The 14,320-nt window shown below is 31.5% G+C and overlaps 2 protein-coding genes across 2 annotated transcripts; one reads left to right on the top strand and one right to left on the bottom strand.

Moving 5' to 3' along the window:
* The first annotated feature begins 94 nt into the window (after positions 1–94).
* Positions 95–6,351, top strand: LOC103497091 (sodium-dependent phosphate transport protein 1, chloroplastic). Its single transcript, XM_008459162.3, has 10 exons — positions 95–548; positions 1,454–1,561; positions 2,176–2,331; positions 3,041–3,256; positions 3,404–3,613; positions 3,893–4,030; positions 4,352–4,453; positions 4,545–4,610; positions 4,703–4,787; positions 5,962–6,351. The coding sequence occupies exons 1-10, from the start codon at positions 129–131 to the stop codon at positions 6,057–6,059; spliced, it is 1,599 nt and encodes a 532-aa protein (XP_008457384.1). The 5' UTR covers positions 95–128; the 3' UTR covers positions 6,060–6,351.
* A 1,769-nt stretch (positions 6,352–8,120) lies between these two features.
* Positions 8,121–10,811, bottom strand: LOC103497092 (cytochrome P450 86A1). The gene is made up of 2 exons (XM_008459163.3): positions 10,008–10,811; positions 8,121–9,224 (listed from the first exon to the last, which is right to left on the bottom strand). The coding sequence occupies exons 1-2, from the start codon at positions 10,718–10,720 to the stop codon at positions 8,393–8,395; spliced, it is 1,545 nt and encodes a 514-aa protein (XP_008457385.2). The 5' UTR covers positions 10,721–10,811; the 3' UTR covers positions 8,121–8,392.
* Between the last annotated feature and the right edge of the window lie 3,509 nt (positions 10,812–14,320).

Genomic DNA, 14,320 nt, shown 5'->3' on the forward strand with positions numbered 1-14,320 from the left:
TTTGGGGGACACAACCCAATCTGTTCTAAGCAAAATGCCACGTGTCAAGTCTTGTACCATTTGCCAATTAATATCTTTCAATCTCTCTCCCTCTAAAATCAGTCCTTTCTGCCACTGCCTTCAAAGTGATGAACTCCGTCATGGCCGCCGGAGCTCTTCTTTACTCTTTCTCCTCAACGCCTCTAAATCCCTCAGATTCTTTCAAGAAATTCTCCCTTACAGAACGGAGGCCCAAATTTCCCTCACGTTTTCATCTCACAGTTCTTCCAGAGGATCGATGCTTCGTTTTCCAGATTTCCGCTCGACGACATTCCGGCGGAAGAGGAAATTGGAGGCTTTGGACCGATGTCAAGTCCAACCCATACGACGTATCGATCAAAGCTCCGGATTCGGTGAAGTTTAATAGCTCCATCGACAAATCGGTGCTCGACGATGATGATGAAGAAGAAGAGCTCGGTGATGAACTTCCATGGTGGAAACAGTTCCCTAAACGATGGCTTATCGTCAGCTTGTGTTTCTCTGCTTTCCTTCTTTGCAATATGGATAGGGTGAGTGAGCTCTGAATTAATCCAATTTTTTAATGGCTTTGAAATTAACATTATTATATATTGTAGTATAGAGTTAAGATTATTGTTGTTAATTAATTTACATAACTTACGTCTTAGTTTAGACGAATTGAATTTTTTGTACTGTTCATTGGGTTTTAGTCAAATGGTCTAGAGACTTGCATATATATATAATGTATTTAATAGGAATTACATTTCTTGTAGTTATAAACTAACTAAGAAAGACCAGATGATATTGATGAAAGTTTGATAGCTAAATAAAATATTGAAAATGAAATAGGGGTAAATCTAAGCACATTTCAATTAGTTTAAACATATACATTTGAACAATATGCAAGTGGTTTGAATTCTTTTACACTCAATAACATTGAACTCTTAGAAAATGAGGAATAAGTGGGATGAATTAGGAATCAAAATAAGATTAAAACATTTTACGACAAAAGAAGAAAAAGTTCTTTTTTAAATTATTATTTTTAAAAAACAAACCTATTATTAACATATATTTAAATGTGTTTGAATTGACTTCTTAAGTGTTTAAAAAGACTATTTAGCTTGACTTTCTGAGTGTTGCAATCCAAACAAGTCTTAGTCTAAATTTTCTAAGTTTTTGTAATGGTTGACTATTTATGAGTAAAATAGTGTATTTTCTTTTTTAAATAGAATTTTATAATTTTTTAGAGTGTCTTTATCATGATTCTCATAAACAAGAAACTCACTTAATTCTTTGTTTTGTAATACTACAAAACTGTTATTGTTCTAGATCAAAATTGTGACTTGTGAATAGAACAAGTTCAAGTTTAAAAGAAACATAAAACTAAGAGTGAAAGTTCGATCTTGTGGGGCATATTGATTTTTTTAAAACTCATCTGTTTGTTCAATCTATGTAGGTAAATATGAGCATCGCTATACTTCCAATGTCAGCAGAGTACAATTGGAATCCACAAACTGTTGGTTTGATACAATCTTCATTTTTCTGGGGATATCTCCTCACTCAGGTAATCACAAACTTGACCGTTTTCTAGTGTTCTAAGCTCTCAATTACTGACCAAGAGTCTCTTGTTATGTATATGTAAAAATGAAGCTAAACAATGTTGTGGATTGAAACAATATCTTTTGCCTCGATCATATGATGAAAGTTAATATATCCTTTTAGATAATATAATATTAAATTTATCTTTATCTATCAACTTAAGTTTTTAGGTCAATCAATGATTTAACACGATACCAAAGCAAGTAATATAGGAAGTATGTGATCAAACCTCTATAATGTTATTTCCTTCGCAATAAATATTGATTTCACTTGTTGCATCTTCCACATATTCCAAGCCCATAAGTAAAAGAAAGTATTAGATCATGTTACATTAAATTTGCTTTCACCCATCAACTTAAGTTTTTAGATCAATTGATGATTTAATAATATTTAAAATATTATCTATAAAAAGTCGCATTCGTTTGTTCTCATCAACAGTCATTTCTTCATCTATTGAATTGTGTCTCCTGACAAAGGAAACACCATCTCAAATTTCGAAGGAATCCTTCTTCCCAAAAGGAGAAACCAGTGTTTTATTTTCTTCCTCCATTTCTAACAATTAGCTATGGTTGATGACAGATTGCTGGTGGGATATGGGCAGATACAGTTGGGGGAAAGCTGGTTCTGGGATTTGGTGTGATATGGTGGTCAGTTGCCACAGCTCTCACACCTGTAGCAGCTAAAATTGGTCTGCCCTTTTTGCTTGTTGTTCGTGCATTCATGGGGATCGGTGAGGTTTGTCTCATTACATCACTACTAGACCCAAAAATTCAAACAATAAACTAGGGTATGCCTAATCTTCTAAATATATACTTAACATTCTATCTCATTTGGGAGCTCAAATATTAAAATTTGACACATGAAACTTGCTACATGAGTTATCAGTAATTCAACATCAATTGGGATGGAAATGATACTGCAAAGGTTCAAACTTAGGATCTACTCTTATACCTTAAACTATTCTTGACCTTGCGAAAGCTAAAGATAAGGGTATATTTAATCTTTCATGTACATTTTTTCTTAGGCAATATCTTTATGTAGTTGCTCCCCTTCTAAAGAGAGGGGTTTTGGCTGACTTTTTTTTCTGTACACCCTTATATTCTTTCATTTAATTCTCAATGAAAAAGTTGTTGACTTGTTTCTATAATTTTTTTTTAAAAAAAACAAAGTTCTTGAACCCATCCTTTTTCTCCCTGCTATTACTTACAAATTACAAGGAAAGAAATATAGTAGTAGGGTGCTGGAAATAAAGTTGAGTTATTTCTCTGATTTATTTCCTTGGTTTTTTCTTTTCTTTTGTTCTTTTGGTTCTTGGGCTTGTGTTTTATATGCCTTTGGGCCTTGTATATATTTTCCTCTTTATCAATGAAAGCTTGAATTCTTATAAAAAAAGTTGAAAAACTGTCCTCCATAGACATTAGCTTAGGTGTTCACTTATTTCCAGGGTGTTGCAATGCCTGCCATGAACAATATACTCTCCAAATGGGTTCCTGTAGCTGAAAGAAGCAGATCATTAGCACTTGTTTATAGTGGAATGTACCTTGGTTCAGTAACAGGCCTTGCCTTCTCACCATTTTTAATACATCAGTTTGGATGGCCATCAGTTTTCTTCTCATTTGGCTCCCTCGGCGCAGTCTGGTTCTCTGTGTGGCTAAATAAGGTGTCTAACTCTGCTACCAACGAAATATAACTCAGTCTAAATCCTTTTGTTTATTGTTGAATAACCTATACAAGGTCTGTCTTGATTCCAAAAATTCTCTTGGAAACATGTCAATGACACGTCGTTGATTTCGAGTCATGGCTATAGGCACACAGTTCTCCACTTGATGATCCTCAACTGAGACCACAAGAAAAGAAGCTGATTTTTGCAAATAGTGTTTCCAAGGAGCCTGTTAAAAGTATACCTTGGGGAATGATCTTGTCCAAACCACCAGTATGGGCTCTTATAGTTTCTCATTTTTGTCACAATTGGGGGACATTTATTCTATTGACTTGGATGCCAACATACTATCACCAGGTAAGTCTTATTATTTCATTGTAATAGTTTATTGGGACAGCTCTATCAATAACCTGTCAATTTCCTGCCTCTTGAAAAAATGGGAAAAAAATTATCTTTCATTGAAATGCATTGAAGTACAGACAAGGCTCAACCAAACGAATATTGGAAACGAATCAAAGCATAGGAATGATTGGCATAAAATTATATGTGAATCTGTACTATGGACATTGTGAATATTTGCTTCCATGGTGTTGAAGATATGTAAATCTTGATTTCGAATCTTTAAATATCACTTAGGTCCTGAAGTTCAATCTCACAGAATCTGGTCTTCTTTGTGTTCTTCCCTGGCTAACAATGGCATTTTCTGCAAACCTTGGAGGCTGGATCGCCGACACACTTGTGAGCAGAGGCCTTTCAGTGACTACTGTCCGAAAGGTAATAAGTAATATTTCTATTAGACATATTTCTTCACGTTCTAAGTCAAAAGGCTTAAGTTGACAAGTTAGGGTATATTTAATTTCCAATATACATTCCTAACACTCCTTTGAGTTAGAGAATTGGCATGAGATCTAACAAATGTTGAAGAAAATGTCACTGCAGAAAATTTCAACATAAGATCACTTACTTGAGATCTTGTTAAATGACAAGAAAATTTCAAAACTTAAGTTTATAAGCCATTATGCACAACCTCATAGATTGAATGAACCTCTTATTCTGCTGCTTGAAGAACATTTTCTTTAACTTCTTACTTTTCAGATTATGCAAAGTATTGGATTTCTTGGCCCTGCATTCTTCTTGACCCAATTGAGCCATGTTGATTCTCCGGCGATGGCGGTTTTGTGCATGGCCTGCAGCCAGGTTGGCTTTACATTTTGAAATGTCCTTTCCATATCTTTCTGTTATTCTTGGAAAACATACAATATTTACTTTGATACGCCGACTTGAATAGGGAACTGATGCATTCTCTCAATCCGGTCTATATTCAAACCACCAAGATATTGCACCTCGATATTCTGTGAGTTTTCGGCTCCAAGTTATTCGTTTGATTACTTGTCATTGATTTTCCATTGGAAAGGGCTTGTAATTGATGAAATCATATCTGTTTAGGGAGTGTTACTTGGCCTATCAAACACAGCTGGAGTTCTTGCAGGTGTCTTTGGGACCGCGGCTACAGGTTACATCTTGCAACACGGTTAGTCCTACTTCTTCCAATAATAACTAGTTCTAATTAAGAAGTAAACAAAAAAGATTTATTTATACTCTTGTACTTGAACACTTGTTTAACTTTCAATTTTATCCACGTTTGACTTCAAACTTGGATAAGTAGTGAAATCAAGATCTCATCAAAACTCATTACAAAATTATCATGAGAATTGACTAAATAATATATGGCACAAAACTTAACAAATAAAATGCTTAAAAGTAACATACAAATATTTTCAAATCAAATCATGAAAGTTTTCAAACCTAGCTACAAATTCATGAAAACCCATGCCAACTCTCATAATGATAAAAGAAAAAAACCATCACCTACAAAAATAGCTTCATCCAGCCATAGGACTGTTTAAATCCATTCATTAATGAACTCAAACATATGAATAACTTTGTTTTTGTTTTGTTTATTTTTTAACAATGATTTCAAAATTTATGCCAAGTTTTGAAAACTAAAAGAATAGGTTTTAAAAACTTTGTTTTTTCGGTAGGATTTCACTAAGAACTCAAATAATTTAAAAAAGATAGGAAATTCTTTGTAAACAAATGGCGACAAAATAAAACACCATTTTAAACCGGATGATTATCAAACAAAATCAAATATTTAATTTTATCTTTCATTCAAGGATGGGCATTTAACACTTTTGGTATCTAAGTGGATAATATCAAACTTCTAAAATTAAAAATGACTCATTACACCTAACGTTTAACACTTTTGGTATCTAAGTGGATGATATCAAACTTCTAAAATTAAAAATGACTCATTACACCTAACTGTTTGATAACTATTTGAAGGGTTTGAAAAGTAAGTGTATAAACAGTACTCTTGCTTATTAGTTTCTTTGTTTAGTCCTCCATTTCTTAGAGATATTCTAAAAGTTTTTAAAAACTTGTTTTTGGAATGCCAATGTGAACTCAAATAATTTGTAAAGAATCTTAAAACCTGTTTGTAAAGAAACAGTGAGAAGACAAAAACAAGTTTCAAAAGGTAGAAATCAAAAACCAAATAGCTATTAAACATAACCCAAAGTTCTCAATATACATAATTTCTTTTTTCATAAGATAGTTTCTATCCTTAACAACAACCTTTGAAATAAAGCCTTTGAATTCTAATAGAAATATGAAATGAGATCATATATTGAAAATCATTTCAGGTTCATGGGATGATGTTTTCAAAGTTTCAGTTGGGCTATACTTGGTTGGAACAGTGGTTTGGAATCTCTTCTCAACTGGTGAGAAAATATTGGACTAACCTTCTAGATGAATCTTTGACCTTCTTTTTCACTTCACAAAACCCCTCATTTTCCCGACTAATTCTTGGAAAATTTGCTGCTCAAAATTACCATTGCAAATATCTTGCTACAGAAAGCAGATCCCACTGTATAGTAGATTTTTAGGGGGTTTTGGTCCTTGGAAAAGTGAGAATTTTTTTCCCTTTTTTCTTTTTGTGATTTTAGTAAATATTTATAAATAAATCATTTGTCCATTGTATATTTTCACATTGATCTCGTAATAAGCAAGAGGTGGTAATAGTTCTTATGTTATTGAGATTAATTTGAAGCAGTTTTTTCACATTTGAATTATGGATCTTTTGGACACTACTGCATATCCATGTCATAATTAATCATGTAATAATCAATTGAGTTATGTTTGTTCTGATTTTGTTATTCTTATTATCTGTTTGGATATCTAATCCTTTAAACATAAATAGAAATGTGTGAAAGTCGATTATTTATAATCATAATTGTATTCAAGATTTTTTTTTGTGGTAAATAAAAACGATGTAGATAATAAAGAGCTTGGAAGTAATGAATCTATATCTATACTATACTAAAAAGTTGGAATCTTTGAAAAACATTTTTGGACGAATATGTCCTTTCAAGTTTTATTTTATTACAATTCACATCCTTTTTAAAACAAAATAAATAAATAAATAAATATACAAAATCAACATTTGTACAAAGAGTGATTATCATTTCCAAAGTAATTAAATAACTATATATTACTCCTCCATTATAATAATATCTATGTCATAAATCAACTCAATCATATTATTACAAGTCAATTGGTCTATACCAATTGAACATATGTCTTCATGAAGAAGTCGACGTTTGGAGACAAGGTAGCGCTTTACAGGTTGCGAATATAGTTTTCTAATTTTGACTATTTTTTTTATTGTCTATATATAATGAAAAAAATATCGTAAGATTGAGAAATCAAATATTCTATGTACCTAAGAGCGGGTTTTGAGTTCAAATCTCTCCACCCTAATTTGCCCTAAAAAATAAAATCAAATATTATAAAGTGGTAATATGATATAAGCTCACTAAATAAATATGTAGATGTAAAAAAAAAAACATACTTTAAGAATGATAGTAAAAAATAATATTTTAAAAGCCACTACTCTATTTAATTTTTTTTTAATGTAATTTTGTTTTTAGAAGTTTTACTTTAGCTCCGTAAATTATCCAATTCTCTTAGCAAAAAAAATTAATATGGTAGGGGAAAGCAACAATCATTTGCGTAATTATCATAGTTTTTCTTTTCTTTCCTTTTTTACTTTTAGATAAAAAGGATCAAAGACTTACATTCACTTAATTACCACTAGATTTAATCTACATTTTTTATATTTTCTATAAATTATAATAAATTATTTCTTAATTATAATTTCAAATTTAAGATTATGTTTAATAATATTTTTTCGTTATATTAAAGTGTATCAGTTAAGTTATATTCATGTTGGCATTTATTAAGTTTTTTATTCGAAAAAAATTTGAAAGCTAAAGAGTTATATGATTTATTAGACACCACATTTGAAAGTTTAATGAAATAATAAAATATATAATTATATCCGCTTCATCAACCTAGAATATGTTAAAGACTAATTAAACCATTATCCACTTAGAATATGTTAAAAACTAATTAAACCATTATCCTTGTAGGTTTGAAAAAAAAATGTATAACTACTTTTGCTTAAAGAAAAATTTTCAAATACTTATTCGATGAAAACTATTATAGAATATATATTGTTAGATTTCAAAATTCAACAACTATTTAAAACTAAGATATAGGTAATTTTTTCGATAATTCTTAACAACATTTTATTAAAATTCAATCTTAATTTAAGTAAAGCTTATCTAATGATAAATATGTATTCTAACCCAAATTAAATTACTTTAAAATTAAAAAGTATTAATGTGCAACGCACGTGGTAATATAATATAGTCGTAGAATATATATGCTTGCATCTTTAAATATAAACGACATAATTAATTGAGAAAATACACAAAATAAAAGTATACATAAAGTCCTGTTCCACTTAATATAATTTGGCATTAATATAAATTTTGTATGTATATGTAAGATCCACCAATTCACCAAATACAACAATTACAAACACTTCCACTCCCCAATTTAATCACCAACAAAAAAACAAAAAGGACAAACACATTGACAATTGTACCCTCATGACAACAAACAAAATGACACATTTACCATGTGCAGTTTAAAAACGTACACTGAAAAGCAAATATAATTTGAGAAAACAGAAATAGGAATTCCAATGAAATGACGAAAACGCCCCTCCTAGCCGAGCTGGCGAGGATGTAAATAAACCCGAAGCCCATTCTTCATAAAAAGAGTAAGAGACATTTTCTGTTCCACCCGGTGACCGGGAACCGGCATTAGCCGATACCGGAGGAGTACGGCCGAGGCAACAGACTTCATTTGCAAATAAGCCAAATCTTTCCCCAAACAAGTCCTCGGTCCAGCATTGAACGCCACAAACTTATAAGCATCTTTTGGCCCCTCGAACCGGTCACCGGCCGGAGACAACCACCGTTCCGGTTTAAACTCCGTACAATCCTCCCCCCAAATGCTCTTCATCCTCCCAACAGAGTAAATCGAATACGTCACCGTCGAACCAGCTGGCACAAAAGTGCCATCTGGCAACACGTCATCAGCCACGACATACTTGAAATCCTCCGGTACGGAAGGGTATAAACGCAGTGTTTCGGCCAATGCGGCTTTTAAGTACACCAATTTATCGGCTTCGTCGAACACCAACGGCTCTTCGATCCAACGGCGTGGGTCGTCGCCACGTGTCTGGCGAAGGACGGTTGAGATTTCAGAGAGGATTTTTTCCTCCACGTCCGGGTGGTTCATTACGAGCCAAAAGAACCACGTGAGAGCCACGGAGGAGGTGTCACGACCGGCGAGGACGAAGTTTAAGGCAATACGGTGGAGGACGGCGGTGGAGAAGCGGTCGCTGTCTCGTTTCTTCATGAAACGGGATAATAAGTCGTCGGAGGGAGATTCTTTATTACGGGCTGCAACAGCGTCGTTTATGTATTCTTCAACTACTTTCAAACTCTTCTTTAACCTTCTTTCCATTCCAATGCCCAAAACCTTCTCCAACCTTACCAAAAAAAGAAGAAGTTAACATTCATGAATATTCTTTAAGTGTATCAAAGAGTTTCAAAGTAGTTGAAGTAAAAAAAATATATATATATTTAAGTATTTGTTAATTTAATAAATAATGTTTCCTTCGATAATTATTCTATTTTCTGTTTTCCTAAAGTAAATTTATTTTTTTCTCAACTATCTTTTTAGTAAAAGTTGAATTTTTAATTAAAAAAAAAAACGTTTTCAAAATTTGAGTTGGCATTCCATAATAATGATAATATCCAAATAATAAAAACGATAATAATAAATGATAATAATAATTTAGAAGTAGATGAGTTTTTTCATCCCATTTTAATTTAGATAAAAAAAAAAGTTAATTTAAGTTTACTTCATTTTAGGTATAAAGTCGATTTTAGAAGTGTTGGTTATTTTCCTCTTTCCAAACTTAATGGAGTAGGGACAGAAATGTTATAAACAAAAAATTATTATCTAATAATTTTAAGAAAAATAACTGACCCACAAATTTATAGTTCTAAAAAATTAAGTCCTAAATTTCTACAAATATTAAAATTTAACTCGAACTTATGCCATTACTATAAATTTTACAACTTTAAAAATTTTGACGACACTTTTTATTTAATTTAAGAACTCAAATTTTAAAATTAGAAATTTTTAAATATAATTTTAAAAATTTTCAAAAATGTCTTTTTTTGCAATTTGTTAAAAGAAATAAAAATAATAATTTAGAAGTTTAAAAAAAATACATAATAATAGAAAAAAAAGAAGAAGTAAAAACCTCCATAAAAGGCCAGGGTAAAGAAGGCGCTGAAGGGTGGCTTCAGTGGCGGTATCAAACGCCAAAGCAAACGGATTTGCCGGCAACTCCGGCGACAAAGTTTGTGGATCTTTCCCAAAAGTCAGTCCACAAATATTATCGAATGTTAATCGGAGCAACAAATCCTGTAAATCCACCGCCGTCTTATACTCCGCCGCCTTCTCCAATATACACCACAACCTCGTCCTTATCGTCCGATTCACCCAACGGTCCATCGCTTGGCGGAGGGTCCTCGTGGTGAACTCAAGCGCCGCCGTCTTCCGTTGAATCAGCCAAATTTCTCCGTCGCTATTGAAAATCCCTTGGCCTAACAAATCGTGAAAAGCCGCTTGCCAATCCGGTCCTTTCGGGTAGTTTTCGAACCGGGTTCGAAGCACGTGCTCGATGTTTCTAGGATGGCACGTGACAGTGTAAAATCCTTGTCTTTTAGCTATGAAGGGAAGTGCTACCGTGCATGTTTGGTAAGTGGCAGCGCCGCCTGTGGCTCGGAGGTTTCCGGCGATCCAGTCGTGGAGGCGTCGGCGGTTGGAGATGAGAGCCGGGAGGCTGCCGATGAGCGGCCATACCGGTGGACCGGTGAGTTTACGGGCGAGGAAATGGAACCAAATGAAGTAAGTGAGAATGAGAAAGAGGAAAAAAGAGAGGAAGGGGAAAACGGCGTCGTCGTTGGCCATTAGATTTTGAAGGAGGAAGTGAATTTAGTGTGGGGAAGATGGAAAAATAGTTGATTTTATAAAGTGAAGATGAAATATGGGGAAAAATTTAGGAAGGGTTGTTGAGAAATTTTGGAAATTAGTAATAATAATAAATACACACATGCACACGTAAACTCTTCAATTCTAATTCTTCACTTTTTCTTCCATTTTGGAAATTTAAATTTCTATTCTTTTGTTTTGATTCTTACAATTTGAGTTTACATAATTTTAAGTAATTAACCAACTTAAAATAACTGTGATGTGATGTGATTTTTTTCAACAAATGTTAATAAAAAGGTATGTTGTGTTTTTTTAAATGATGTTGCCAATATAATTACCAAATTAATTAACTTCTTTACAATTATTCCAAAAATAACTTTGATACTATTAATCATTCAAAGATCACGAAGTTATTAATTCTACTTACCTTTTAAATTCAAAGAGGATTTTGAGATTAAATTCCACCATATATAGAATTTGAAGTTGTATTGAACATGGCATTAAATGAACAAGAATATAACTCTTCTGTCTTCAAACATCAATTCATGAAATTATAATAATGTGGTTAGTTAACCTTAAATGACTTCAACTAGAAGAAGTATCAAGTATGGTATTAAATTTCTTCTAAGACTTTTCCAATTCCATCAATATTTGTACGTTTCTATAGGTTTAATTTTAGACATTTCACATGAATCAATATTTCTACCATTAACAAAATCTCAAATGTGAAAAAAAAAAAAATAGCAACAAAATATTATTCACGTGGTTATAAGGGAATTTTTCATAAATGTAACAAAATACCAAACTATTTACGATCCGTGTAACAAAGCCTATGAAATTACCTACTTTTTAAATATTTTAAGTTTGTCCTTGCCTTTCTTCTTTTCATTGTTGTGATTCTTTCATCGTCTTTCTCTTCGTTGTAATTCATCGTCTTTCTTCTTATCCTCTTCTTTTTTCTGCTGCGATTTCTTTCCATCGCCTTTCTTTTTTTCTGATTCTTTTTTTACGTCGTTTAAATTTGAGTAATTAAATCTAAACTTATACAAAAAATAAAAAAAAATCTAAAAGATAGTGTATAAAGAATCTTTAAAAAAATCATTTAGATTGGAGTAGTCAAATGTAAATGATCGTGTAAAAAAAATAAATTATTGGGTAGACAAATCTAAACGATCGTGTACCAAAAGAATAAAAAAAAACCGTTTAACCAAAATTAAATGATCGTGTAAACAAATCTAAACGATCGCGTAAAAAAAAATAAATGATCATGTAGCAAAATAATTAAAAAAAAATCGTTTAGCCAAACCTAAACGATCGTGTAACCACATTTAAACATAATTAAATTAAACGATCGTGTAATAAAATTAAACGATAAAATTGAAAAAAATAAACTACAGCCATATCTAAACAATCGTGCACCAAACAATGTCAAATTTAAACGATCGTGTAGTAAATATATTACGCGTGCGTTGTTAACGACGTGGTTAATGAGACATTTTTGGTATTTTATATGGTGTGCTTCTGAACTTTTTCCGTTTTCGAAATTATTGTATACAGTATAAATATAATGTAAATATTTTGTCGCTTTGTTATATTTTTTAAAAGAATCTCATGTAAATAACAAATATTTTAATAGGTTTAATAGCAATCAATTAATGTTCACTTACGATTAAGATATTCTATTTGATTTCTTTTTGTTTTTATTTTCTTAAAAAAATTAAATAGATTACCATTTGAAACTTCACAACAATTTTTGGATGTTTAGTGCAATTTCCAAATTTAAAACCTTCACTTACTATTTTTAAAATATTTCTTCAACAAGTTCGATTTTATTGCATAATTTATGTACTTTGAGAGTTAAAATGTTTCTGTCGACTGTTAATTACACTTTTGTTTGGAAGAATGATATAAAGCTTTTGATTATGTTCTTTGTATAACCAATTTTGTTTCCAATTATTTTGTTGTCTTCTTCAATCTTATGAAGAAAGAGTGCTCCATTTTACCGTACATATCGTGTACTTTTCAAACAAGTTTAACTCCACTCTCAAACGGATAAATTTGTTTTGAAACTTATCTTTGAGATTGATTTCATAAACATTATTTTAAGTTAATAACCCTCGAGCAAGAACAAAATGGGTAAAAAGACCCCACAAGACCAAAAAACTGAGTCAAGATCTTTCATTGTAATATCATATGAATAAATTGTATGAATATAGAGAAATACGCATACCTCTCTCGTTATAGGCATTTGATCATTTATCATAAAGACCTACCTGGATTCATATTATAAACTTAGGTTTTGAAAGGTATACAGAGACCACAACAATATGAAATTCTACCACGCATAGATACAGTTAATATTCAAGCTAACCTGACTGAACCAACTAAAATTTGCTCAACCAGATTTACACATCAACAAAGTTCACTTAGTGTTGTTCGCCTTGGAATGTTTTAGATCTATATTTTTCAAAAGATTTTTCTTTAAAATTTAATTGGAGTAAGTTAGTTAACTATATTCTAATATCATTTCTATCACTTACATTTAAAATTAAGTTAGTTGAAGTAAAAATACTCTAAATTCAATAGGTAAAAGATGCTTTTAGGGGGGTAAAAAAGTAAAACTACCACAAAAAAGAAAAAGATTGTTCTATGTGATGTAGTGCACATATGAAAGAAAATTAAGTACATAACTTATAAAACAAAACAAAAAATATATAGTGTAAAGTATTTTCATGTATTAAAATTTAGTCCACACCTACTAAAAGAGGCAATAGATGCACCTAAAGAAAAGAGCCAAAGGGAGAAATAAAAGTTTTTGTTTGGGTGCCAAACAAAGCTCTAACATTCTCTAAATCCTTCCTAATCAATTGCCCACAGAAATTAACTTAATTAGTGTGTTTTGGTTGGTTAAATTTGGTCTAACTGCCATGGGAAATTAGAGTTTCCTTCTTCAAGCCAAGCTAATAGAAATAGCCTTATTATCTATGGTTTATGGTAAATTATTAAAAAAAAAAAGTGTAACCTTCACTGCAGTTTAAACAAATCCCAATGCTAAATTGGGTCTTCCGTACAATTTTATTTAGAAAAGAAAATCAGAATTTCGCTTACTACCTTTGTGTAGTCAACGGTAGTTTACCCTCTGGGTCAATGCTTTTCTTGATCAAAGATTCAAATTACGTTATTACATTTTCTTTTAAGAAAATTCCAAATATAATAATAGTTTATTTACTTATTTTGAATTCACACGTTTGCCTGATTTTCGTTGCTCTAAAGACCAAAACCATAGTTTCTTGTCCCTAAAGTATGTCATTGTTTTCAACTTGGTGCTAACATATACATATATATATATAAGACAAGAAAATAACGGTCTGCCGGTAAAAAGATTATAAATCTAAAATGTAGACAGAGTTCAGAATTGATGAATCAAGGAGCTATTGATGTGGATTTTGAATCTTGTAGATTCTCAATAGAATAGAATATGAATTTCCATTATGTCATTCAGAGAGAATAAATAGTTATATGTTTTATATTTGTTATGAAATACGGATATCTAGTTATTTTATATTTATTATGTATTAA

Source organism: Cucumis melo, chromosome 12 (assembly GCF_025177605.1).
Source record: "Cucumis melo cultivar AY chromosome 12, USDA_Cmelo_AY_1.0, whole genome shotgun sequence".
NCBI classification, from domain to species: Eukaryota; Viridiplantae; Streptophyta; class Magnoliopsida; order Cucurbitales; family Cucurbitaceae; genus Cucumis; species Cucumis melo.